The sequence below is a fragment of the Canis lupus genome, chromosome 10 (genome assembly GCF_048164855.1).
Source record: "Canis lupus baileyi chromosome 10, mCanLup2.hap1, whole genome shotgun sequence".
NCBI lineage: Eukaryota > Metazoa > Chordata > Mammalia > Carnivora > Canidae > Canis > Canis lupus.
The window spans coordinates 68,094,361-68,121,651 of record NC_132847.1 but is presented as its reverse complement, the minus strand read 5'-3'; the positions used below and the strand labels follow the sequence as shown (position 1 = coordinate 68,121,651).

The 27,291-nt window shown below is 39.3% G+C and overlaps 1 protein-coding gene across 1 annotated transcript; it reads right to left on the bottom strand.

Moving 5' to 3' along the window:
* Nucleotides 1-33: 33 nt before the first annotated feature.
* On the bottom strand, nt 34-26,744 carry DNAJC25 (DnaJ heat shock protein family (Hsp40) member C25). The gene is made up of 4 exons (XM_072842342.1): nt 26,406-26,744; nt 5,883-6,035; nt 3,112-3,582; nt 34-1,252 (listed from the first exon to the last, which is right to left on the bottom strand). The coding sequence occupies exons 1-4, from the start codon at nt 26,736-26,738 to the stop codon at nt 1,130-1,132; spliced, it is 1,080 nt and encodes a 359-aa protein (XP_072698443.1). The 5' UTR covers nt 26,739-26,744; the 3' UTR covers nt 34-1,129.
* Nucleotides 26,745-27,291: the final 547 nt, after the last annotated feature.

Genomic DNA, 27,291 nt, shown 5'->3' with positions numbered 1-27,291 from the left:
TTGATTTAAAATGTCATACCAACAAACTTATGATATATTGCAACCATTTTATTAATATGAAGCAACGAGATAAATCCTTTAACAGGAATACTGATTGACTACCATGATTGTGGATTGATACTTTGATGCAGTATCAGACTTGCTTGAAATTATGTGTGAATTACTTTCACTTCCACATGTATAAAACATATATTTCACTGTTTGAAAGAACAGCACACAGCCATGCACCTCCTCTTTCTGGTTTAAATGCATGTAAATACCTTCATGTACGTTGGAATTTTCATGGCTCAAGGACTTCATAATACATGAACAACTTTTCAGTACACTATTTCTGCTCCGTCATTTCTTTTTTTCTTTTTTTTTAACTGAACGGGGTGGGGAAAGCCATACTGTGGTAGAAAAGACCTTTTTGCAAGGTCTCTTCTGGAAAAATGTTTGAGAATACAATTTTAGTCCTATAATGACTGTAATCAAGATCATCCTACAAGGACATGAAGGTAGATTCACTCTCCTGGAGAGTTTCTGATCTTATTAAGAATATCACAAGGGGAAAAAATAGTATAAACACATCCTGGCAGCAGACTCTCCTAGAGAGATATTTTGAACATATTTCAATCCTAGAATGACTGTAATGAAGATGACATGACAATTGAAATCATTTTGCTAAAGAAGCTTGTGTCTGAAGACACAATGTAATTAAATGCTGTTATAATTTTTTATGTTTTGTGAAAATATTAGAGGCCATGGAAGCAGAAAAATGTAGTACTATAACAAAGAATAAGGAAACACTTATAAAGAATAAACACTTAACACGTAAAAATTTTAAATGGTATCTAATAAATTTTCATGTCAAATCTTTTAACTAAACATATAAAAATTTTAAATGGCAATGAATAAATCTTCATGTCAGATCATTTAACAAAATCCACAAATAGATTATAAAAATTGAACAATCATAAATGTCTTATGTATAAAGTTTTAAGGGAAAGTTTAAATTTCTACATTATTTTGTTTAATCAAATATTTGAGGAATTTTAAGTCCTGCTGAGAAGCAGTTGATATATTTCTAAAATAATTCAGTTATGAAAATATCACAATTAAAGTTTGGCATAGTAGCATTCCGCAATCCTCAATCATCCACAAATGTTAACCGTCCAGGCCCTTCGTTCTTCATCCATCTCCTGTATCTCTTCCATCTGGGATCATTTGCCAATTTTTTCTTTAGTTCTTCCTCTTGTTCCTGTTTATAAACCTGTAAGTATAAATCACATTAAATGACTTTATCACCCAAAAGGAAATATTTGTTATTACCTTTATGGCATATTTACATTTTTCAAATATAACTTTAGTAAAAGTTTCCTATGAATGTAGTGGTTTGTCCTCTGAAGACCATACATCTAAGGATACTAAGCAGTTAAGCACTTTAACACTTGGTGTTAAATTAAAAAAACAAAAACCAAAAAATCATGTACAAGAATTTAGTTAATTTTTGTCACTGATTTCTATACTTGGGAATACATTCTTTTCCTCACTGAAATCATATATCAGCTAAGTTTCAAGGGTTTTAACATTCTCTCTCTCTACAACTAATGTCCAATCTTAAAGAATCACACTTCATTTCTTTAATATGGTACTCTGAAAATTTAACTGATGACTTGCAGTATTTGTTGATCCTAACCAAGGAACAAAATGACCTTATATATAATCTGTCTCCAAATTCAAAGATAATTATAGGTTTTTCAAAATATTTCATCAAGGTTCCTGAAGAGAGTTAAACAATGTAGGTGAAGGACAAAGAAAATTCTCTCTGTAACATCTTAAAATTTCAGGTGAAGCTAAATTGACAAGTTTTCATAACCAGTTTCATCAAGTTTTAGGCAGAAATGACCTTACTTCCAAATTTTAGGAAGTAACGACAAAGATCACCTCATATAATAACAGACAATTCAGCCCAGGTTAGCCCATGAAAGATACAGTTTTGTGAGCTGGGCTGCTTACCCTACTTTAAAAAGAAAACTTTTCAAGTAATTTAGAAGCAAAATAGTATGTTACCTTAAATTTTTATGTTATTTACAAGCAGGCTAACTATATCTACTTGTAAAAATATTCTTGCAATTCATAGTAAGTTACTTAAATATAATTCAGACTGGAACTCTACTTTCAGTAAAATCTATTTAGGTATCCTAAATATATAAACCTATATATACCACCATATATAAAAAGGAATGTCTATGAAACTAAAAAAATAAATATATTAAGATTCCTTAAGATTTTACTGTGCTATATTTTTTGTTTTGTTTCTTTAAAATAAACTCTACCCGGACGTGGGGCTCAAACTCATGACCCGCAAGATCAAGAGTCACATGCTCTACCGACTGAGCCAGCCGAGAGTCACATGCTCTACCGACCCCATCACTGTATTTTATTCTTATATTTAATATATTAGCCTATTAATTTTACCTCAAACCTGAAATAATACTATTATGATGAGATTAATAGTTCCTTTAAGTTAGCTAAGCAGCTGATCACCTCAAGGTAACTAGTGTAGCTGACAATTATAGAATATAACATTTATTAAATTGCCCAAAGTTTAGAGACATTAAAAAAAAGTAACTTTTCATACATATGTTATTATACAGAAGATTCTATCCTCATATATTTTGAAATGAACTTATTTCAACAAAATTTCCATGTCTTATTCCCTCCCTGTTTTGTTTTTGTTTTTTTAATCTCTGTAGCTAAGTTTACATGACTGAAAGAAAATTTGGAGAAGAACAAATTTTACTTAAAGCAATTAACAGAAAGTTGTTGACACCCCTGCAAACATACATACTATCCCACTGCAGTTTAACACAACAAATTAGACCAATCTTAAGATTTTCAACATGAGTCAACGTATTTGAAGTTTATCTTTTAAGAAAAATTGCAGGTTAAAAACCCACTGTCCCACTACCAAATACAGTCACACTTTCATTAAAAATAGTATCTTTATTCATTACTTAAATCTTGGATTTCAGAAACTGGAGTGCACTTCTGTGATCTGATCCCTTCTCATACACCAAATTTTAACTTCTTGGGTAAAATGACACAAAAATCCCAGTAATTACTCACCTCATAATTCTCCTTTATCCAGAGCTCTCGTTTAAGAAAAGTTTCTTTTTGATGGTCTTCTAGACTATCAAACTGAGACTTCGACATCTTCATGGATTTACGTATGATATATAGTCTTTCTTCTTCCCCATATTCTTTGCCTTTGATGTTAAAATTATAAATCCACCGGCAATACCAGACTATATATGAGCACAGGTGAAAAGGTGCTAAGAGAATTTGAAATAGGAGAAGATCACATATCTGGGGTTTCTGATAGCCTCCTTTTATATCTATTTTACTTTTTATAATGTTTTTTATGATGTTCTCCTCCTCGTCACGAATTTCCTCTTTGGACTTTTTGTTTCTGCCCTTCTCTTTGGCTTTTCTGAGTAACCCCTGCTGCTTGGCAATCTCCATGGCTTGGATGCGGTATTTGGGCACTGTGGCTAGGTAGCTGATTGCCTTGTCATAGCTGTTCCACCAGCTGAAAAACTGAAATATTTAACAAAGAAAAATAGATCATTTTTACTATCAAAATGCATCTTGATGAACAGCATCCCCCCACCGCACCCAAAATCATGCTGATTAAAAATAGGGACCTCAGGGGTACCTGGCTGGCTCAGTTAGTAGAGCATGCAACTCTTGATCTTGGGTCATGAATTTAAGTGCCATATTCAGCATAGAGCTTACTTAAAAAAATAAATAAATAAAATAGGTACCTCAATAATTCTCTGTAAATAAAAGATAAAATTAAACAATGCCCACATGTACATGGGACCTAAGGCTGGATGGATAAATCAGGTAAGCTCTGAGCTGCTTCAGAAAGCCATTAATTCAGACAGGAGATACCCAAGATTAGGGGATAAATGGAATCATACCATACCTGTGAATTCACAGCTACCATTTGGCTTTCCCTAGATCACTATTAAGAAATCTCTTCCTCTCTCTTTTTTTTTTAAGACTGTGAGACTGTGATCTACATTCTGGGGGAAGAGCTAAATGGCAAAACTAGCCAGTGAGAAACTTGTTTAAAAAAAGAAAAATCTGGGGATCCCTGGGTGGCTCAACAGTTTAGCGCCTGCCTTCAGCCCAGGTGTGATCTTGGAGTCCCAGGATCGGGTCCCACAAAGGGCTCCCTGCATGGGGCCTGCTTCTCCCTCTGCCTGTGTGTGTCTCTGCCTCTCTCTGTGTGTCTCTCATGAATAAATAAATAAAATCTTAAAAAAAAAAAAAAAGAAAAAAGAAAAATCGGGCAGCCTGGGTGGCTCAGCCATTTAGCGCTGCCTTTGGCCCAGGGCCTGATCCTGGAGACCCGGGATTGAGTCCCACATCAGGCTCCCTGCATGGGGCCTGCTTCTCCCTCTGCCTGTGTCTCTGCCTCTCTCTCTCTCTCTCTGTGTCTTTCATGAATAAATAAATAAAATCTTAAAAAAAAAAAAATCACAAGATACAGACTCAGGCAATTATATTCATTCCATCTCTTTCTTAAACAGTCTCAATATATCACAGTAATGCTCAATCATCTTCTGAAGTAAAAGATTCCAATATATTTGACTCTTATTTGACTAGAAAACACATAACTTATTTCACAAATATACAGTTTTGCTAGTTGTCAGAAAAAAGTCCTATTCCTTACATTTCCACACATTTCATTTGCTATTTTACTGAATGAATATTGCAGTTACACAATAATATTATGAAATATTATAGTAGCAATCTATTACAACTAGGGGAGAGAATGTTACCAGGGTATTACATTATCTAAAACAGAAAGGTAGGGATCCCTGGGTGGCTCAGCAGTTTAGTGCCTGCCTTTGGCCCAGGGCGCGATCCTGGAGACCCAGGATCGAATCCCACGTCAGGCTCCTGGTGCATGGAGCCTGCTTCTCCCTCTGCCTATGTCTCTGCCTCTCTCATTCTCTCTCTCACTGTGTGGCTATCATAAATAAATAAAATAAAATTTAAAATAAAATAAAATAAAATAAAATAAAATAAAATAGAAAGGTAAAATTATCCTTGCTTTCCCCTTTGAAAGGAAAATACTTCTGCAAAAGCAGATTCCTTTAAAGTCCACAACCTTACTTTTCAATAATAATTTTTTTGGCCTTATAAAGTAAATGTCATTTCTGGGAATTAAACTGAAGAAGCACTTTTCATTCTAGCAAATTGCTTCATTCTAGTCACTTGACATGTTCTTTTCCTCTAAAAAAAGACATGAGGGCCGCCCCGGTGGCTCAGCGGTTTAGCGCTGCCGTCAGCCCAGGGTGTGATCCTAGAGACCCGGGATCGAGTCCCACATCGGGCTCCCTGCATGGAGCCTGCTTCTCCCTTGCCTGTGTCTCTGCCACGCTCTCTCTCTCTCTGTGTCTCTGCCACGCTCTGTGTGTGTGTGTGTGTGTGTGTGTGTGTGTGTCTCATTAATGAATAAATAAAATCTTAAAAAAAAAGTTCAGGTTTTCCCCAAATTTAATGGGAAATCATTGAAAAGTCCTGCAAAAGTAATGATAATATCAGGTTAGAAGAGAAATACTCTAATAGGAGCAATGAGAAAAATATCTGTTGTTGGGTTTTCTTATTATATAATGACATTTATCATCAATTTCTTGGATTTCCCACTAAGATTCATTATTAATGAAGTTGGTTGAATATTTTTCTACTCTAAAAAAATTAGTCTCAACTACAGGTAAAATTTTATAAAAAGGTACTTCTAATTCAGTTTTAGTGACCAGCACTAGGCAATGTGCACTTAAGCACACACATGTAGACAGACACACACCTCCATCAATACACACCTGAAACACTGAAATAGCACATACACTGACCAAAATCACAATTCTAACATCCACTTTAGGGGCTAAGCGCCTGCTGTAGTAGTGGTAGTAATGGCTATAGTACTCTTCTGGGTGATCCAGCATGTAGTCATAATCTTTTCGTGTTTCTTCATCCTGTAAAATAAGATACCCAATTTCATAGGATAGTTCATAAAATGGCCTTAGTTTATAACTTAAGTCAAACAATTTTATAACCATGTAAGATTAATGTGAATAAAAGAAACTATCAAAATCAAAAAATTCCCCACCACTCTTCAAAAGCACACATAAATTTGTTTCTAGAACTTTAATATAAGGTATAAGCATAATAAAAGTAATCTCCCCAAATTCTTAAGTGTGTTAGTCCTCCTGGAAAAAGAAAAACATTTTAATAACAACCAGGCCATTTTAGCCAGTGTTATGGTGCTAATGAGGATACTGTGTTCTTGTAACTTCAGAACATGTTATACCTACTCTCGATAATTGTTGAAAGAACAAATGTTTATCTCTATTACAGATATTCACAATCATTTTCCAGCCTTGTGCAGAAAGTTTTCTGTTGAAAGCAATGATTAAGACAATAAAAAGCAGACGAAGCCAGTCTGTGTCTATAAAAAAGAATTATGCTCCTCTCAAAAAACTACTGATGCAGTATAACGATGAAAGTTTAACTCTGTGACTTCAAGTGATATTTTTAGCCTCTCTGAGCCTCATTCTTCCTCATTTGTAAAACGAGATAATATCTGCTCTAATTTTACAGTGTTTTGACTATCAAATGACATTATACAAAAACACATTACAAATATATAATACATATTATAAAACTATTATAACATACTGTTACAGCCCAGTTCATAAATAACGTAACATACATCTTTCTTAAGCATACAAACATGTTGAAGAAAAATCTCGGCATTTTGAAAAGCTGCTCTGAGTCTAAAGTTGCAAATTCTTAACTAAAAGCATTTCAAAATCTTAGCTAGTGCTTTCCTACTGCACAAGGAGACCCCTGGAGTCCTCCAATATGCAGTTTCTTAGATTTAAAATAGGTTTGTTAATGACAAAATTTCCTCTGTACCCATTAAATCATATATTTTCTATTAAGAAATCTGAATTTGTGGGGTGGCGCAGTCAGTTAAGCACCTGACTCCTGGTTTTGGCTCAAGTCATGATCTCAGGGACCTAATATGGAGCCCTCAGGGACCTAATATGGAGCTCCGCACTCAGCATGGAGTCCGCTTGTTCCTCTCTTTCTGTTCCTTCCCCTGCGTGCTCACTCTCTCTCTCATAAATAAATAATCTTAAAAAAAAATAATTCTGAATCTGAGCACACTCTCAGTGACAATTCTCTTAGATTTAGTACATTCAAAATATTTTTAAACTCTGACTAGAATTTGAAACTAGATAAACTAGTATCTAGTAGAATTAGATGTAAATATATTTAAAGTCTATTCCATAGCACTATATGGAGGGCCACTATGAGAACTGTTATAAAGGAGGGCCGAGTTCAGGCTCTCATCATTTTCAAATTTACTCCCTGAATGTCTTTTTCTGTCAAAAAAAATTTTCTTGGGGCAATTGCCACACACCTCAATTGCCAATCCCTTATTCTTTCTATAAGCCATTATCATATTTTAGAGCTCTAACCTAAAGATGGTAAAACTTTATAGGTCATACAGAGTTCTGAAGACTTGAAGACTAAAGCTCCATCTTTTGCTGTATCTCATTTTGGGTACTTCAAGACATCTTTTAAGTTTTTTTTCTATTCCCCCTCCAGTTTTTGCCTTTTGGACTAATTTTATTTTATTTTTTTAAGATTTTATTTATTTATTCATGAGAGACACACACAGAGAGAGAGGCAGAGACACAGGCAGAGGGAGAAGCAGGCTCCATGCAGGGATGCAGGGAGCCTGACGTGGGACTCGATCCTGGATCTCCAGGATCACGCCCTGGACCTAAGGCAGCGCTAAACCACTGAGCCACCGGCTGCCCTGGACTAATTTTATAGAAATGTTCTGCCTTTGGCCTGAAATCTTTGACTTTTAATTTGGCCTCCCAATCTTGGCAGATGCCCTTTGAAATGTATTTCTTCAAATATGATTCTTCTCCTTGCTCCAACTAGATTACAGGTAATTTTGAAGCTAACTGCCATACTGAGATCAGATTCCTAAAACCTCCAGCATCATTATCTATACAGAGCCCTGTGCCAGCCTGACTGTACTCCTGGTTAAAGTATACAGCAAGATTTTGAGTGTCATTGAAATCTGCTACGTGAATGTCATGGATCCAATAGCTATTATCCTTCCTTCTTTTTCTCTTCTCTAAGTCACAATCCATAGAATCCAGATATCCCTATTCAAACATTTCACCCAGATCTTCCACCAGGGTCACCATCTTCTCACTGGTTCCTACACGTGTGACTTACTTCATTGAGTCTTAAGCTCCTCTAACAGGATGGTCAACTAATGTTCCAGCAACCAGCCACTCCAAAATCTGTACCTTGTGTCTGGCCTCTCTACTGCAACCAGGGTCCTCTAAGGAGTCCTCAAACTAAATAATTCTCACAGAAGGTTTCAGGATCAAGTCTGACTTCTCTTAGGGTGGTTTTCTTTTCCTTGGGGTCACAATAAATTTATGTTCCTGTCATGATTAAAGACAAGAAAGTGGGCAGCCCCGGTGGCGCAGCGGTTTAGCGCCGCCGGCAGCTCAGGGCGTGATCCTGGAGACCATGGATCAAGTCCCACGTCAGGCTCTCTGCATGGAGCCTGCTTCTCCCTCTGCCTGTGTCTCTGCCTCTCATTCTCTCTCTGTGTCTCTATGAATAAATAAAAAATCAAGAAAGAAAGAAAGAAAGAGAGAGAGAGAGAGAGGAAAGAAAAGAAAAGAAAAGAAAAGAAAAGAAAAGAAAAGAAAAGAAAAGAAAAGAAAGAAAAGAAAAGAAAAGAAAAGAAAAGAAAAGAAAAGAAAGACAAGAAAGTATGGCCACCTCCTGTTATAGCATTTAATCTTTACTCGGGTATACAGCTTTCTCTATAGAATGAAGAAAATTATTTTAAGTTGAGGCATGCATAATACTCTTTGGAAGGTGTTCAGGGTTGGCACAAATTGGAGAGTTAGTTCTCAACAGTCTAAATCAAAATCTTACTCTCTGGTAACATACAAAGTTAAGAATTAACCTAGTAAGAACACAAGGATACTAGGAATATTAGCAAAAAAGAAAAGACCAGAGAACTGGACCCAATTGAGAGCTACAGGTATATACTTATTTGAAAACCATTATACTTATTTTTTCTTCTACCCATCTTGAACTCAGGTACTCCCAGAATTTTTTCTTCATCTTCAATGCTTCCCCATGGCTAATACAGAAAGTTAAAATTTCTTTGGCATGAAACAAGACCTTCATAACTAGTCCACTCTTAACTAGCAACACCTCATTACTTGCCCCTCTTTTGCCCCATAGCAAACATCAGATAGTAATTTTTGCAATTTGGTGTGTTCTTCTGGTACAGCACACTCTTTCATACCTATGTCTGAACATATAATTAATTTTCTCTACCTCAAATACCCATCCCTTTCTTCCAAACCCACAATTCATCCTTTAGGATACAAATATTACTGCTCCAGAGTTAGACCACTCTTATTACACATGTACCTATTTATTATAGCACTTATCACATTGTAATCATGTTTTTTCATTTCCTTGAATGAGAACTTCTGGAAGTAGGTAGGGTAACTGACATATTAATCTCTGTATATCCAAGGCCTACCACAGTGCCTGGCATTCAGTAAATGTCATTTTAAAAATGAGTAAAATTTTGTAACGGTTCTCCCTCGATATAAACATCCCTTGTGCCCTACGGGTCTCTAATCTCATCAGGAACGCTGGATGGGTGATTATTTTACAAAACCTTTGGTTTAGCAGAAATGACTGTTTGATTTCATGGCTTATGAAAACATGCTACTGTGGCTAAAACGGCTTAAACCTTAAAACAGTTTAATGTCTTACCTTTCAATAAGGTAGTACTTTTTCTTTCAGCAATTTTGTGGATCTTAAGGTCCCAGGGTCAGGAGATTCCAACTTCTTTCCAAAACCAAAACCTTTATACTTGTTTCTTCCTCCTCTCTGTCCTGAGCCTCGACAAGCAGGGCAATAAGCTCCTTGTTTCTAATCTCTACAGGAAAAAATGGTGCTTCTGCTGGTGTCCATTCCATTCCCAATCCTCTTGGGCACATGCAGGAGGACTGGAACATAACCACCAATATCTAGATCAAAAGTGAACAAGAGGAAACCCACAAGCAAAGAAAGCACTGAATCCTTCCTTCTCTTATGAAAATGATCATTCTCCCCCCTCCCCAGAGGCAAAAATATATTCTGTTCTTGCCCTTGAAAGAAATAATGAATTGTTTGATCTCAATATACATAAGTTGCAATAATTTGATATTGCAGCCACTTTTACATTAAAAATTTTTAGTTACACAGATAGTAGAAACCAACGGTTTTAGGATGTTAAAAGCCAGGAATCAATAATATATGAAAACGTAATAATATTTTGTTCATTTTCTTTTTTAAATTCTTTATTTAAATTCAATTTAGTTAGCATATACTGTATTATTAGTTTCAGGGGTAGAATTTAGTGATTCATCAGTTGCATATAACACCCAGTGCTCATTATATCTAGTGCCTTCCTTAATGCCCATCATCCAATTACCTCATCCCCCCCACCCACCTCTCCTTTAGCAACCCTAGAGGGTTTGTTTCCTATACTTAAGAGTCTCTTATGGTTTGCCTCCCTCTCTGTTTTTATATTATTTTATTTTTCCTTCCCTTCCCCTATGTTCCTCTGTTTTGTTTTTCTAATTCTACATACAAGTGAAATCACATATTTGTCTTTCTCGGACTTATTTCACTTAGCACAATACCCTCGAGTTCCATCACTGCGAATGGCAAGATTTCATTCTTTTTGATGGTTAAGTAATATTCCATTGTGTGTGTATGTGTGTTTGTATGTGTGTGTACACATACGTTTTCTTTATCCATTCATTTGTTGATGAACATCTGGGCTTTTTCCATATTTTGGCTATTGTGGACAATTGCTGCTATAAACATTGAGGTGCAGGTGCCCCTTCAAATCACTGTATCCTTTGGATAAATACCTAGTAGTGCAATGGCTGGGCTGTAACGTAGCTCTATATTGAACTTTTTGAAGAACCTATGTACTGTTTTCCAAAGTGGTTAGACCAGTTTGCATTTCCACCAATAGCATGAGGGTTGTACCCCTTTGTCTGCATCCTCACCAACATCTGTTGTTTCCTGAGTTGTTAATTTTAGCCATGCTGACTGGTATGAGGTGGTATCTCATTGTGGTTTTGATTTGTATTTCTCAGATGCTGAGTGATGTTGAGCATGTTTTTCATGTGTCTATAGTCCATTTGTATGTTTCCTTTGGAAAAATGTCTGCTCATCTCTTCTGCCCATTTCTTGACTGGATTTTTTTGTTTTTTTGGGGTGTTGAGTTTGACAAGTTCTTTATAGATTTTGGATCCTAGCCCTTTATCGGATAAGACATTTGCAAGTATCTTCTCCCATTCCATAGGTTGCCTTTTAGTTCTGTTGACAAATTCCTTTGCTGTACAAAAGCTTTTTATCTTGATAAAGTCTCAATAGTTCATTTTCCTTTTGTTTCTCTTGCCTTTGGAGATGTGTCTAGTAATAAGCTGCTGTGGCCAAGGTCAAAGAGGTCACTGCCTGCATTCTCCTCTAGGATTCTAATGGATTCCTATCTCATATTTAGGTCTTTCATCCATTTCGAGTCTATTTTTGTGTTAAGAAAATGGTCCATTTGTCCCAAAACCATTTGTTAAACTTTTTTCCATTGGATATTTTTTCCTGCTTTGTCAAAGATTAGTTGACCATAGAGCTGAGGGTTCTCTATGCTATTGATCTATGTATCTGTTTTTATGCCAGTACCATACTGTCTTGATGATTACAGCTTTGTAATACACCTTGAAGTCCAGAATGTGATGCCTCCTGCTTTTCTTTTCTTTTTCAGTATTACTTTGGCTATTTGGGGTCTTTTCTGGTTCCCTACAAATTTTAGGATTGTTTGTTCCAGTTGTGAAAAATGTTGATGGTGTTTTGATAGGGATTGCACTGAATGTATAGACTGATCTAGGTAGCATAGACATTTTAACAATATTTGTCTTTCCAATCCATGAGTGTGGAAAGGTTTTCCATTTCTCTGTGTTCTCTTCAATTTCTTTCATGAGTATTTTTTTTTAAAGACTTTATCCATTTATTCATGAGAGACACAGAGAGAGAGAGAGGCAGATACACAGGCAGAGGGAGAAGAAGCAGGCTCCAGGCAGGGAGCCTGATGTGGGACTCAATCCCGGGACTCCAGGATCACGCCCTGGGCTGAAGGCAGGCACTAAACCACTGAGCCACCCAGGGATCCCTCTTTCATGAGTATTCTATAGTTTTCTGAGTATAGATCCTTTGCCTCTTTGGTTAGGCTAATCCCTAGGTATCTTATGCGTTTTGGTACAATTGTAAATGGGACTGATTCCTTGATTTCTCTTTTTTTTCTGCCTCAGTGTATAGAAATGCAACTGATTTCTGTACATTGATTTTATATCCTGCAATGTTGATGAATTCCTGTATGAGTTCTAGTAATTTTTGGGTGGAGTCTTGGGTTTTCCACATAGAATACCATGTCATCTATGAAGAGTGACTGTTTGACTTCCTCTTTGCTGATTTGGATGCCTTTTATTTCTTTTTGTTTTCTGTACAAAAAAAACAGATTTCCAGTACAATGTTGAACACCAGTGGCGAGAGCGGACATCCTTGTCATGTTCCTGTGACCTTATGGGAGAAGCTCTCAGTTTTTCTCTGTTAAGGATGATATTTGCTGTTAGTTTTTTGTATACGGATTTTATGATACTGAGATATGTTCCCTCTATCCCTACACAGTGGAGAGTTTTTAACAAGAAAGGATGCTGTATTTTGTCAAATGCTTCTTCTGCATCTATTGAGAAGATCATACAGTTCTTGTTCTTTATTTTAGTGATGTGGTGTTATCACACTGATTGATTTGTGAACATTGAACTACCATTGCACTTCAGGAATAAATCCCACCTGGTCATATTGAATAATCCTTTTTTTTCTTAAAGATTTTATTTATTTATTCATAAGAGAGACTTAGAGAGAGGCAGTGAGATAGGCAGAGGGAGAAACAGGCTGCCTGGGAGAAGCTTGATATGGGACTCAATCCCAGGACCCTGGGATCATGACCTGAGCTGCAGGTAGACACTCAAACACTGAGCCACCCAGGCATCCCAAATAATCCTTTTAATGTACTGTTGGAAAATAATAATAATAATAATGTACTATTGGATCCTATTAGCTGATACCAGGGTGAGAATTTTTGCATCCATGTTCACCAGGGATATTGGTCTGTTATTCTCCTTTTCAGTGGGGTCCTTGTGTTGTTTTGGGATTAAAATAATGCTGGCCTCACAGAATGAGTTTGGAGGTTTTCATTCCATTTCTATTTTTTGAAAGAGTTTCAGAAGAACAGCTATTAAATTTTTCTTTAAATGTTTGATAGAATTCTGCTGGAAGACCATCCAGCCCTGGACTCTTACTTGTTGGGAGATTTCTGATTACTACTTCAATTTCTTTGCTGGTTATGGGTATGTTCAGATTTTCTATTTCTTCCTGATTCGGTTTTGATAGTTTTTATGTTTCTTAGGAATGCATCCATTTTTTCCAGATTGCCTACTTTGTTAGCATACTATATGCCAACTTGCTCATAATATTCTCTGATAATTGTATTTCTTAGGTGTTGGTTATGATATCTCCTCTTTCATTTATGATTTTATTTATTTGGGCCCTTTTTCTTTTCTTTTTGGTAAGTCTGGCTAGCGGTTTATCAATCTTATTCTTTCAGAGAACCAGGTCCTAGTTTTGTTGATCTGTTCTACTGTTCTTTTGGTTTCTATTTCTATTGATTTCTGCTCTAATCTTTATTATTTCTCTTCTGTTGGATTTAGGCTTTATTTGCTGTTCTTTTTCCTTTAAGGTTTTTTATTTTAGACAGAAAGAGAACAACCGTGTGAGCAGGGGGAGGGGCATAGAAAGAAGAAGGGGGAGAGTAGCAGATTCATCCCTGAGTGGTAAGCCTGATGTTTGACCCCAGGACCCAGATCATGACCTAAGCTGAGATCAAGAATCAGCTGCTTAGCTGATTGAGCCACCCACTGCCCTATTTACTGTTCTTTTTTCAGCTCCTTTTTCAGGTGGTGTATTTGAGACTTTTCTTGTTTCTTAAGAAAGGCCTTTACTGTTATATATTTCCTTCTTGGACCACTTTTGCTGCATCTCAAAGGTTCTAAACTGTTTTCTGAAAGTGTTTTCACTTTAATCTGCTTCCATGTATTTTTTAAATTCCTTAATTTCCTGGTTGACCCATTCATTAAGTAGGATGCTCCTTAACCTCCATGTATTTGTAGTCCTTTCAAATTTTTTTCTTGTGGTTGACTTCTAGTTTTAAAGCATTGTGGTCTGAAAATATGCATGGTATAATCTCTATCTTTTTGTACTAGTTGAGACCTGATGTATGGCCCAGTATGTGATCTATTCTAGAAAATGTTCCATATGTACTTAAAAGGAATGTGTATTCTGTTGCTTTAGGATGGGATATTCTGAATATATCTGGTCCAGTGTGTCATTCAAAACCCTGTTATTATCAACAAGTTCCTTTAATTTTGCTATTAACTGGTTTATATATTTGGCTGCTCCCAAGTTAGGGGCATACATATGTACAACTGTTAATCTTCTTGTCTGGTAGACCCCTTTATTTTAATACAGTGCCCTTCTTCATCTCTCATTATAGTCTTTGGTTTAAAATCTAGTTTGTCTGAGATAATGATGATTACTCCAGCTTTCTTTTGATGTCCACTGGCATGATAAATGGTTCTTCACTTCTTCACTTTTTTTCAATCTGGAGGTGTCTTTAGGGTATAAAATGTGTCTCTTGTAAACAGCTTATCAATGGGTCTTGTTTTTTAATCCCTTCTGATACCCTATGTCTTTTGATTGGAGCATTTAGTCTATTTACCTTCAAGATAAATATTGAAAGATATGAATTTAGTGCCATTGTATTCCCCGTAAAGTTGATGTTCCTGTATACTGTCTCCATTCCTTTCTGGTCTTTGTTACTTTCGGGGTCTCTCTTCACTTAAAAGATCCCCTTTAATATTTCTTGTGGGGCTGGTTTAGTGTTCACAAATTCCTTTAAGTTTTTGTCTTGGAAACTCTTTATCTCTCCTATTCTGAATGACAGCCTTGCTGGATAAAGTATTCTTGGCTGCACATTTTTCCCATTTAGCCTGTTGAACAGATCATGCCAGTCCTTTCTGGCCTGCCATGTCTCTGTGGACAGGTCTGCTGCCAGCCTTATGTTTCTATCCTTGCAGGGTAACAACCTCTTGTCCTGAGGTACTTTCAGAATTTTCTCTTTATCTTTGAAATTTGCAAACTTACTATTTTATGTTGAGGTGTTGACCTATTTTTATTGACTTGGGGGGGGGGGAGGTTCTCTGTGCCTCCTGGACTTAAGTGTGTTTCCTTACCCAGATTAGGGAAGTCTCTGCTATAATTTGTTCAAATAAACCTTTGCCCTTCTCTTCCACTCTTCAAATTCTGAGACCCTATTATCCAGATATTGCTTTGCTTTACAGAATCGGTGAGTTCTCTAAGTCTCCCTTCATGATCCAGTAGTTGTCTTTCTTTTTAGCTTCCTTATTTTCCATCATTTTACCTTCTATATCACTCACTTTCTCTTCTGCTTCATTCATCCTTTTTATAGCCTCCATTTGGGACTGCATCTCAGTAATAGCATTTTTCATTGCAGCCTGACTAGACTTTAGTTCTTTTATTTCTATAGTAAGGGATTCTCTAGTGTCTTCTATGCTTTTTCCAAGCCCACTAGTATCTTTATAATCGTTGTTTTAAATTCTAGTTCAGACATCTTACTTATATCCATATTGATTAAATCCCTAGCAGTGAGTACTACCTCCTGTCCTTTCTTTTGGGGTGAATTTCTCCATTTTATCATTTTTGTCCAGAAAAGAAAAGAAAGAGAAAAAACAATAACAACAGGAAAAAAAAAAAAAAGTACACCAGAAAAAAAAACAAAAACAAAACAAGAAACAAAACACTAGATCCTAGGTGTGTTTTGGTCTGCTTGTTAAAAGAAACTAGATCCCGATATAAGAGAGAAAGAAAACATATACACACACACACACACACATACAAAAAAATACAATGAAAAGAAATATATATATAATGCATATAAAAAATGAATTAAAAAAGAATAGAAAAAAAACTGAAAAAATAATACTGGAAAAGACTAAAGAATAAAAAAAAAAAAAAGAAAAAAACCATGAATGCTATATACTGTTTTCCCCAAGAGCTGAAGCTTTGTAGCCCTCTATGATCAGTAAACTGGGTGCAAGCCACTTGCTCGTGCTGGTCTTCTGGGGGAGGGGCCTGTTGCACTGATTCTCAAGTACTCTTCCATAGTGGAAATGCATCTGTTGCCGGGGGAAGGGCTCAGTGGAAAGTGGACGCTCACTCTGCGTCCCACGATGTGGTGGTGTTTTGCTCCCTGAAGGATTTCAGCACCAATCAGTGGAAAGAAACTGGCAGTGCCCTCTCTCTAGCCCTGGAGTTTAAAGTTCACACCAGTGAGCTCTCACAGAAAAGCAGTTTAATCACTCTTTTCTCCCTTGCTTCTGTCTAAACTCTGTGTTCACCCAGGCTGTGACCAAGCGTTTTTATCTCAGGCACACCACTGAGTTTCAGAACTCAAATTTTACAGACTCCTGCTGAATAGGCCTGTGCTTTCCTCCCTCCACGCTTCTGCCTTTTGCTAGACCCTGCCAGAGGAGCAGTCATGTGACTCTGCAGCAGTTCCTAGTTTATGGCAACCCAGAGCACAAAGCTGGTGCCTAGACTCACTGTTTTCAGCCAGCTTCTCCACTCTTGTGCCTGGGAAGTCTGCCACACTTGGGCATCCCTGTTCCTCTTATGATCCCAGGGATCCCGATACCAAGCTGTCCCATCTGGGATTCCGGCCCACTTCGCCGCCTGTGCACCTTTAAGCCAGAGATGTATCCCACTGTAGCAGACTTCTAGAAGTTCTGATTTTGTGCTCTGCTGCTTATAATACTTTGTGGTGACCTCCTTAAGCAGGCTCCCTCCCCTCCACTGTATCCCGTGATATACCCCAGATTCAAGTATCCTCACCTCCTACCTTCCAAAAAGTGGTTGCTTTTCTATTTGCAGAATTGCAGCATTTCTTTTCTCAGATCTCCCAACTGATTTTGCAGACGTTCAGGATGATTTGATATCTAGCTATATTTGAGGGAGTAGACAAACTTGGGGCCCCCTAATCCTCTGCTCTAATTCTATTTTGTTCATTCTTAAAAATATGTATTAATCCCATTGGGGCACCTGGGTGGCACAGCCAGTTGAGTGGTTTTGGCTCAGTTCATGATCTTAGGATTGTGGGATCAGGTCCCATGTCGGGCTCAGTACAGAGTCTGCTTGGGACTCTCTTTCCCTCTCTCCATCAAAAAAAAAAAAAATCTTTATCTTTTTTATATATATCCTATTTTAAAAGAAATATACATATACAAATAATCCTTTAAAAAAAAAAAAAAAACGTAGGGCAGCCCCGGTGGTGCAGCAGTTTGGCGCTGCCTGCAGCCTGGGGTATGATCCTGGAGACCCGGGATCGAGTCCCACATCAGGCTCCCTGCGCGGAGTCTGCTTATCCCTCTGTCTGTGTCTCTGCCTCTCTCTCTCTGTGTCTATGAATAAATAAATAAAATCTTAAAAAAAAAAAACATACTCTCTCTCTCTCTCTCTGTGACTATCATAAATAAATAAAAATTAAAAAAAAAAAAAAAAAAGGGGATCCCTGGGTGGCACAGTGGTTTGGCGCCTGCCTTTGGCCCAGGGCGCGATCCTGGAGACCCGGGATCGAATCCCACGTCGGGCTGCCGGTGCATGGAGCCTGCTTCTCCCTCTGCCTATGTCTCTGCCTCTCTCTCTCTCTCTCTCTGTGACTATCATAAATAAATAAAAATTAAAAAAAAAAAAAAAAAACATAAAATAACATCTGTTTCCCTAAATTTTTTTCTAGGCCACTACATCCTACTAAAAGAGGAAGAAAATTAACTATCAGTTTTATTTCTCTTCTTGTTCCTTTCCCCCTAGTCACTAGTACAATTGTCTTCTCATATGTCTTCTGTCTACATGTGGCCTCAACAACTTCCATGATTTGCAGTGTCACCTAAACACACAGATTTGCTTTTCCTGTGTCCTCCTATTTTCAAATATCTCCTAATCATTTCCTAAATGTTACATAAATATCCCAGAATAAACATGCTCAAAACCCAAATCTATCCGTCTGTATCTCAGTTAATAGTATAGTATCACCGTCTACTCGGTTACTTGAGTTTTTAGAAACCTTAGTTATTTCCAATTCAGCGAATAATTATGCAGGGCATTAATGCCTTCTGCTGGACTCAAAGGAGGATAAAAAGATGAATAAGATAATGTTCTGGTCTCAAGAACTCTCCCTTCTAGATGAATCTAGCAAGCAAGAAAATGGAATTTGATGTGCTGAGGAAAAAGGACTAACTCTGCCTGAGATCAAGGTAATGGGATCCAGAGCAGAGAAGACGGGAGTACTGGATCTTAAAAAGTACGATGTAGTAAAACTTATTCCAAGCAAAGGTAACAGCAAGTGTTAAGATACAGAAGCATCAACGAATAGGATGGATTCATTGGAACTTGAGCACTAGGGAAATTTAAGAAGAAAGGTGTAGTAAGTGTGGCCAGGAAGACTGGTTTGGATAAGAACTATAGAGAGGATCTTATAAGCCTGCTAAAGTGATAGTGTTATTGTCTGTGCTACTCAAAAACGAAATGTTTTAAAGTATGAGAACAATAACACTGAGTAAATGTGTTTATTTTTGAAAGTTAACTCTGATAATATTGTAAAGAATGGAATGACGGAGAAAGATTTTAGAGACTAAGAAGTAGAATAATTAGGAGTTTAAGAACCAATCACGTTGAGGATTAACAGTGAAGTTTCTAATTACAGTCCCTGTGTGGACCATGTACTCTGACATAAAGAATTAAGGAACAGGGCATCAAGTTTTGAGAAGATGCTGGGAACATGGTGGAAAATTCTGAAATAGGGTGAACAAAATTACTGGAATCTTCTTAATTCCTGGAGCCTCTAAGATTATCTATTCCTGTAGGAGGGGTGTGCCTCTCTAGAGATTGAAGTAATTTGTAGAAAACTAGAATACAAATAATTCTTGTTTACAGAAAGACAAATCGTGTCCGTTGGAATACAACTGATTATTGCCTTATCATATTAGCCAGTTTTACAGGCACGTTAGTGTTCCCTGTTGGACTATGAATGTGTGACACTTTTTCTCTTTTGAATTGGTTTTAATATCTTACTGGTTCCTTCATTAATTAATTAAATAAAACCTAACAGATGTTCATTTTGTGTTTGTGTAAGAGTCATCATTATATCCTTTTTCAAAACATATGCTTTGGGGTACCTGGGTGGCTCTGTTCATTAAGCGTCCTACTCTTGATTTTGGCTCAGGTCATGACCTAAGAGTGGTGAGGTCAGCCCCACACCATGCTCTGTGCACAACATGGAATCTGCTTCTCTCCTTCCTCACTCTCTGCCCCTTCCCCACTCCATGGGTGCACACTTTCTCTCAAGTAAATACATAAACGTTAAAAAAAAAAGTATGCTTTAATAAACATAGCAAGATTGATTTGCAAAATGTTTAATTTAGGGTAACTGTGCTACAAATGAAACACAACTGAAAATATGAACCTAGGGAACCACACAGATTTTAGAGTTGTCACAGATAGGAATTTCATCAGGAAGAGCTTAAAAAACAAAAAGAAAAGAGTACCCACCCAAAGGAGAGAACTCTAAGGAAAAGGAATGTTTAAGGTGTAGGCAGAAGAAAAGAAGATTATAAAGACTGAAAGGAAATGAGTAGAAAGATTCGAGAAAAAGGAGAGAATAACACTGAGGGAGTTAAGGGAGAGCAGCTTAAACAGCTACATGATCAACAACATCAAATGCCACAAATAGTGCCAGGAGGGAGAAATAAAGAGCAGCAATTAAATCTGACCTGTCAGACTACAACAGCTTGAAAGAAAAGGAGATCAGGCGAAGACAGCCAACAGTTAAAAAAAAAAAAAAAAAAAAAAAAAGGAAGAAAATTTTGACTATAGCCTTAAAAGAAGCAAAATTAAGCGAACTATACTGTAAAATATACCAACTAAGAGGTTTTCAAGTTACCAAAGAGGAATGATGGGATTCCAAAAAATGGCAGAAGGAAATGAATTCAGTCAAGAACCTCCCTGCCTTCCCCAAAACATTCTCAATATTGTTCCCAGAATTTTCCTTCTGAAAGAAACATCTGATTGCATTATTTCTCCATTTTAAAACATCTGGTCAAAAAAAAAAAAAAAAAAAACATCTGGTCACTATTCAATACATAAAGTTCAAATTCCTGAACACAGATTAAAGGGTTGTTCATCATCAAATCCCAAACTATGTTCTAGTCTCCTGAAACATTCTCCCTACCATGCATCTGACAGGCTTCTAACCTAGTAGTAGATTAGGTTAATATCTGTGAAGAATGTAATAGGGTGTTTGTGCTGTGAATATCTCAAAATTTTCTTTTATCTGTGATAAATCCACACAAGCTAAATTAAAATCTCAAGTGCTCCGTTTCTGGCCAGAATTATATCAACTCAGTAGTTTCTATGTTAATCAGAAGCTCTGATTGGTTGTTAATAACATCATGTGTCAGGACGTCACAGAATTAAAATTGAACACATTTGGTGTACAGCCAACCTTTGCCTTAAGTGGGGAATAACAGCTGAAATTAAGGTAAAAAAATAAGTAACACTTGTGGATTCACAGCAGAAATAGTGAATGTGGTATATAAAGTACCACACCCTTATTCTGGGCCTGTGGGAGAAATCACTATCAAACACCTCATCTTTCCCACTAAACTCAGACAAGACCTCAAAACCTTTACAAGTGTTCCAGGGAGTCATGACAATCAGAGTTGACAGTGAAATGAAAACTATCTGCCATGAAGCTTACTTAGTTTCACTGTTTATTGGCATCCCATCTGTAATAGAAATTTACGTTTTTTATTCTTTTTATAAATGCCCAATTATTATGAACGACTGATTAATCTGAATAGATGCTGAAAAAGAAAAACAATAATACTAAGAAGCCACAGTTAATTGTTTTTCTCCAAGACAAAGAGTCCTTCAGAGAAACATAATAAAAGTGATCACTGGTGGAAAAAACACTCACTATTATAATACCTAACAAAACTACATCTCGTTCCCAGAACAAGTCGTGCCTATTCACGACTCCATGTTTTTGTTGATCAACTTTTCCCTCTACCAGAAATGTCCCTTCATTGTCAACATTTTGGCAACTGTTCTAAATCCAGATCAAAGAGTATATTCTTCTCCAATCCCCAGAGAAGAAATAATTGTATCCTCTCAGTGCTGTAATATAATCTACACATATCTTTATTGTATAACTTAAATAAATAATAACCAAACAGTAAGTATCTGTCTCCTTGTTTATGTTAAAGGCAAGAACTGTGCCTTCTTCATTGTTACGGCTTCCTCCCCAGCACCTACCTCAGTACCAGTTACAAAAAGGACTGAATTGAATAGAATAAACTAGAAAAGAATAATGAACAGTAACATAAAAGGGCAGGTTATTCAGAATGCCCCCTTATGCCAAATTCTTCGTTAAGTCCTAAAGCCCTGCTACACATCAATCAGACTGATAAAAAGAAACTGAAGTGTTCTTGTGGCTGACTTCCCCTGCCAAGACAAGGCTAGAGTAGTAAAAGGCTCTTGCCACGTATCTCTTACCCTATCAGATAACCTTGATGCCAGTAATACTGCAAGACCTTTTGTGTTCTCCTTTTGTGATTTTGCAAAATGCTGTCAAATTCTATTTTCCCATGCTCAAATGTTCAAAGTGCATTCTTTCCACCTGCTCCCGCATCTGTTCCCTCATCTGTTTATTTCTATGCCATCCTTATTTCATCTACTTCATGCAACTCTTATCTATATTAGTGTTCTCACTTAAAAAACAGAATTTCTCCTTAAAAAATAGAAGCGCAACTTTTCTCTCATGTGGGAATTTTTCATTGATAGCCATCCAATCTACTTTATCTGTGCCACTCTTTAAACCTACAACTAATGTAGGGTAAAATGCCCAAATAGGCTTCCCATAACAATGTCAAAATGTCAGAAATCCACTGAATCTATCTCCAGATACCAGTTTTCATTTAACAAACATTCATTATCTGATGTGCCAGACACTGGGCTAGGTGCCATGGATATACAAACAAGAAGGCAAGGAGATGGTTTAGTGGAGAGGGGAGGCCACTCAGTATTTACAGTGCAGTGTGATAAGTGCTATATCCACATAAAAAGATCCAATGTTGACACAGCAAGTGAGTCCATTTATTTAACTTCCAAAGTCCATGAATTCCCTGAATCCCCAGTAGTCAAATATAGTAAATACTATTTCATTGTCTTAACTTTGCTTGTATTATGAAGCCAATGTAAGTGTGTGAAATCATAATAGTCTGAAGTCCTGCTGAGAACTGTAATTTTAAGTTGAGAATATAAACTAAGCATGACTTGATGAAAGCATCCGACCATGGCCTTCGCCTTCCATTATTACCCATCCTTCTTCCTCTAGTTTTCCTCAATCTCTCGATGCAGGTAGACAGGTAGGATCTGTGACAGTATCTTCTAGTCTTACCAACTGTATTTAAGTCATTAGGGTACTTATTTCTTAACAACCACCATCAACCCCCCCCCCCCAAAGAGGCATTTATTTGACCAAGACAACCTCAGACTCATAAATCTACTATATTTTACAAATATAAATTCCCATTTTGGTGATGTACATATTACCAACATTCAGAGCTCCTTGGTTATTAGAAGTTTTCATGAACACCACTATAAGGTTAATACAGATTCTTAATCACATACATTAAAAATATTGAGACTTAAACTAATAAGAGAAATTAAAAGGTCATCAAAAAATTATGGGGGGAGGGGGGACCTCGGTGGCACAGTCGGTAGAGCCTCTACTCTTGGTTTTGGCTCAGGTTGTGATCTCAGGGTGGTGAGATCGAGCCCCGTGTTGGGGCTCAGGATCTGTGCTCAGGGTAGAGTGCTGGAGATTCTTTCTCTCCCTGTCCCTCTGTCCCTCCCTACCCCACACGTGGGCACGGGCACACTCTCTGTTATCTCCGTCTCTAAAATAAATAAATAAATCTTTTTAAAAAATTAATGAGGGAAGGAAAAAAAAGACTCCTAGCTCAGGTGCACTTACAGCTCAATTATTTCAGATTTCAAAACAGGAACAATTTCTGTTAGATACACTGTTTCAGAGATGGAACCTGTGCATTTTAGGAAACAAACAGAAAATCAGCTGCTTCTTCCATATGCCAGGAATAAGGAAGACAGTCTTCCCAAGTCCATCCCTCCTTTTCGGCAGGCTCTGTAGAGAAGTACACCTTTCTGGGACGCCTGGGTGGCTCAGCGGTGGAGCGTCTGCCTTCAGCCCAGGGCGTGATCCCAGGATCTGGGATCGAGTCCCACGTCGGGGTCCTTGCAGGAAGCCTACTTCTCCCTCTGCCTGTGTCTCTGCCTCTCTCTCTCTCTCTGTGTGTCTCATGAATAAATAAATAAAACCTGGAACCTTAAAAAAGAGAGAGAGAGAGAGAGAAGTACACCTTTCATAGGGTTTACTGCTATTCTTTATGGAGAAAAATATAGTGTGTAACAAAAATAGCAAACAAATGAAGTGGACCTATGTAGGCATCTGCTACCTCCATGAGACGGTATGTGGAATTCTATATAGGCTTCTGCATCTCCTCTTTATTCCAGAGCCACTGGAGCTCATCAACCTCTCCCACTATTCTATGTGACCTGCTCTCAGCCAAGGCCATGTGGGCCTCTTGCCCTCATTCCAGCCTGCAGATATAATTCAAGTAAAGCAGTGGTTACATTCTCATTGCCTCAAGGGGATAATTTGGAAGGCTGAGGCTGTCCAAATTGGATGACCCCAGTTCATTAAATCTTTGCATTACCCAGAAATGAAATCTCTGGAAGCTTACTCCCAGTTTTCCATTATGACAGAAATAAAATCTGACCACCCTGTTTGTTTTTAATAACTTCCACATATAGCAAATCAAAGTCCTTTTCCTTATTCCAGGAGAATGCAATGAAGTCCAAAAAGGAGTTTCTGGAAGTGTTCCACCACCTAGAAATCCATCTCTGTAACTTTTAAATAGCTTTCATGGAGCTCAGCTAGGTCTGATTTTCAAGGGTCCAAACCATCCCCAGACATTCCTTTGCTTTGACAGTTACACCGCATGGGGTGAGGAAACCACAAGCACATTCTCTTGCTCCCTCCTCCATCGGTGTAACTCCAATTCTTGTTTCCTGTTTGGAGACATTTGTAGTACCACAAACCTCTTGCTGGAATCAAAATTAAAAAATTACTTTCTCCAGGCGTCCCAGTTGTTAACTGCCCAAAAGTGGACAAATGATTTTACCGAGCTTTTATTAGCTGACAAATCAGCACTAAAACTTTAGGGGCAGAAACTTTTAGAGGCAACCATTCATCAAATCAGCCTCCAAATTGGTCTCTTCAAGAAAATGGCAAGAATAGAGTCTTAGGGTTCCTCCCACCGAGAATTTCTTGTTTCATGTCTTACTAACACACTCACCACTGTCTGCCAAACCTACCCATCTCCAGCCCCAGGAGAAGGCAACAGTTGCCAAGGTTTCTTCTGCCCTCTCTTCTGGAAGTTCTCCAGCCTCCCAGGGCTTCCTTATGTGCCACCAGAGCCTTCTGGCTGCTTGTCTGGTCCACTACATTTCCCTACTGCAGAAGAACAAAGGTTGGGACTTTAAATGCTGAGTTGCCCTGGATGGAGTTCTTTCTCATTTTTCTGAAGTCTTTCCTCAATCACTCTGTATCCTAAATAATAAGCAACTAAACCCTCTGGCAGCCCAGCCCCCACCCATTCTTCAGTCAGCTGCCAAGAAGAAATACAGTCTCACCAACAATAGGGAGAATACAGTGAACTTGGCATATCCATTAATAGGACTCCATGTTATATAAAGTGCTCTGGAAAGCATGGGTGAAGAGCCTTTAACTCTTTTAATTCAGTATTTTCAGCTCTGGAAAACTAATCTGGACAAACAATCCATGGTTAAATTATAGTATACCCATTCAAGGTAGTCCTTAAAAACAGATCACACAGCAACATGGAAAACTTTGCCTGGAAAAAAAAAAAAATGTGACAATCGCTGTCACATTAGCATGATGGGGCCCTTCAAGCAGTAACACATCAACTTATACGGCTTGATTTTTGCAGTAGCCCAAGAAAACGGAACAGGCTACGTCTCCCCATCCCCAAAGGGCTCGATAAAACTTTTGTCAAATGACTACACCTATATTCACAACATTTCTTCCTGGCAGAAAGTCTGAGCCTTGAACCCCAAGTCATTAAGCACCTATTTCCAGGTCTTATATGGGGGATTTCTCACATGTATTCAATTCTCATGATAACCCTGTGAGGAGGTATCAGGGCTTTAATTCTGCATATGAAGAAACCGCTACTGTGACATATTAAGTCACTATCCAAGGTCACACTGGGGTGTAGGAGCCAAGAGTCAAACATCCGGTCTTCTGACTGCTTGTTCATTGTTCTTCTTAGTGTTTTTCCAGGTCCTTAAACCCGAGCTAAATGCCACATTTATTTTTACTTTTTAAAAAGATTTAACTTATTTATTTAGAGAGAGAGAGAAACAGGGTGAGGGGAGAGAGAGAATCCCAAGTAGACTCCCCGCTGAGCACCAGCCGGTCTCCCCACACTGACACTGAGCCCCAGGCCAAAATCACGAGTCCGACGCCCCCCACGCCCCCACGGGGCCACCCGGACGCCCCTAAATGTCACATCTAATACCATCCCCAGAAATCAAGTTCTTGTCATGTCAGGTTGGCGCCACCGCCGTCATTCGGGATCGGAGGCCTTTCCAATCACCCTGCTTTCCAAGTGTGAGCTGCACGTTTCTTACGCTGTTTTCGCGAAATTGTACGATGCCCAAAGCTTTGCGTAACAAAAAGTGCCGCAAAAAGGAGAGGGCGGTGGGGTCCTCCACGCCCGGAGGGGGCTCCCACCGTGGTTCCTTCGCAGAGCCACGCGGGACGTCGCGAACATCCCAGGGGCGGCGGCGGGGGCGGCGGCGGCCGCGCCCGGAGCCGGGTCTCCGAGAACCTGTCCCCGCCGCCCTCCCGCGTCCCCGGACCTCACCTTCAGAGTCTCGTAGGCGGTCGCCACCAGCAGGAAGGCCTCCTCGGCGCTCTGCGGCGTCCGCCCGGGGCCCTGGTCGCCGGGCTCAGGCCGGTAGCGGTCGGGGTGGTAGCGCCGGGCCAGCTGGCGGTAGGCCCGCGCGATCTCCGCCTTGCCCGCCGCGCGGCTCACGCCCAGCACCTCGTAGCAGTCCCGCGGGCCGCAGTACAGCCCCTCCACCAGGGCGCCCGCGGGCCGCGCCAGCAGCAGCGCCAGCAGCAGCGGCGGCAGCAGCGCCAACCAGCAGCGGCCCGCAGCGCCGGCGGCCCCGCGCCGAGCGAGCGGCGCCGCCATCCCGGCCTCGGCCGCGGCTCCGGCTCCGCCGGCCCAGCCGCCCTCCCGCAGTCCGCGGCGCGCCGGCCTCGGCCGCCCCGACCCAGCTCCACGTCAGCAGGCGGCGCCTCCGCGCAGGCGCACCGCAGCCACTTCCTTCACGACCGTTGCTAGGGGAGCGGACGCCCCCGCCGCCGGCCGCTTCCGGCGTGGGGCTGCCTGCCTTCCGGCCGCGGCGGCCGGGGTCTGTTCTCCCGCGGGTCCGGAGGGGAGCTCAGGGCGCAGGCGCGCGGGCCGCCGTGTCCCGTCCGCCGCGGCCTCCGCAAGCGGGCTTGCCTTTCTTTCTTTTTTTTAGGATTTCATTTATTTATGCATGAGAGACACAGAGAGAGAGAGAGAGAGAGAGACAGGCAGAGGGAGCAGCAGGCTCCGTGCAGGGAGCCCGACGCGGGACTCGATCCCGGGACGCCGGGGTCACGCCCAGGGCTGCAGGCAGACGCTCCACCCCTGAGCCCCCGGCGCCCCGAGCGCTCTCTTCTACGCGGTTCCTTGGCCCGCGGCAATGCGTAGTCTG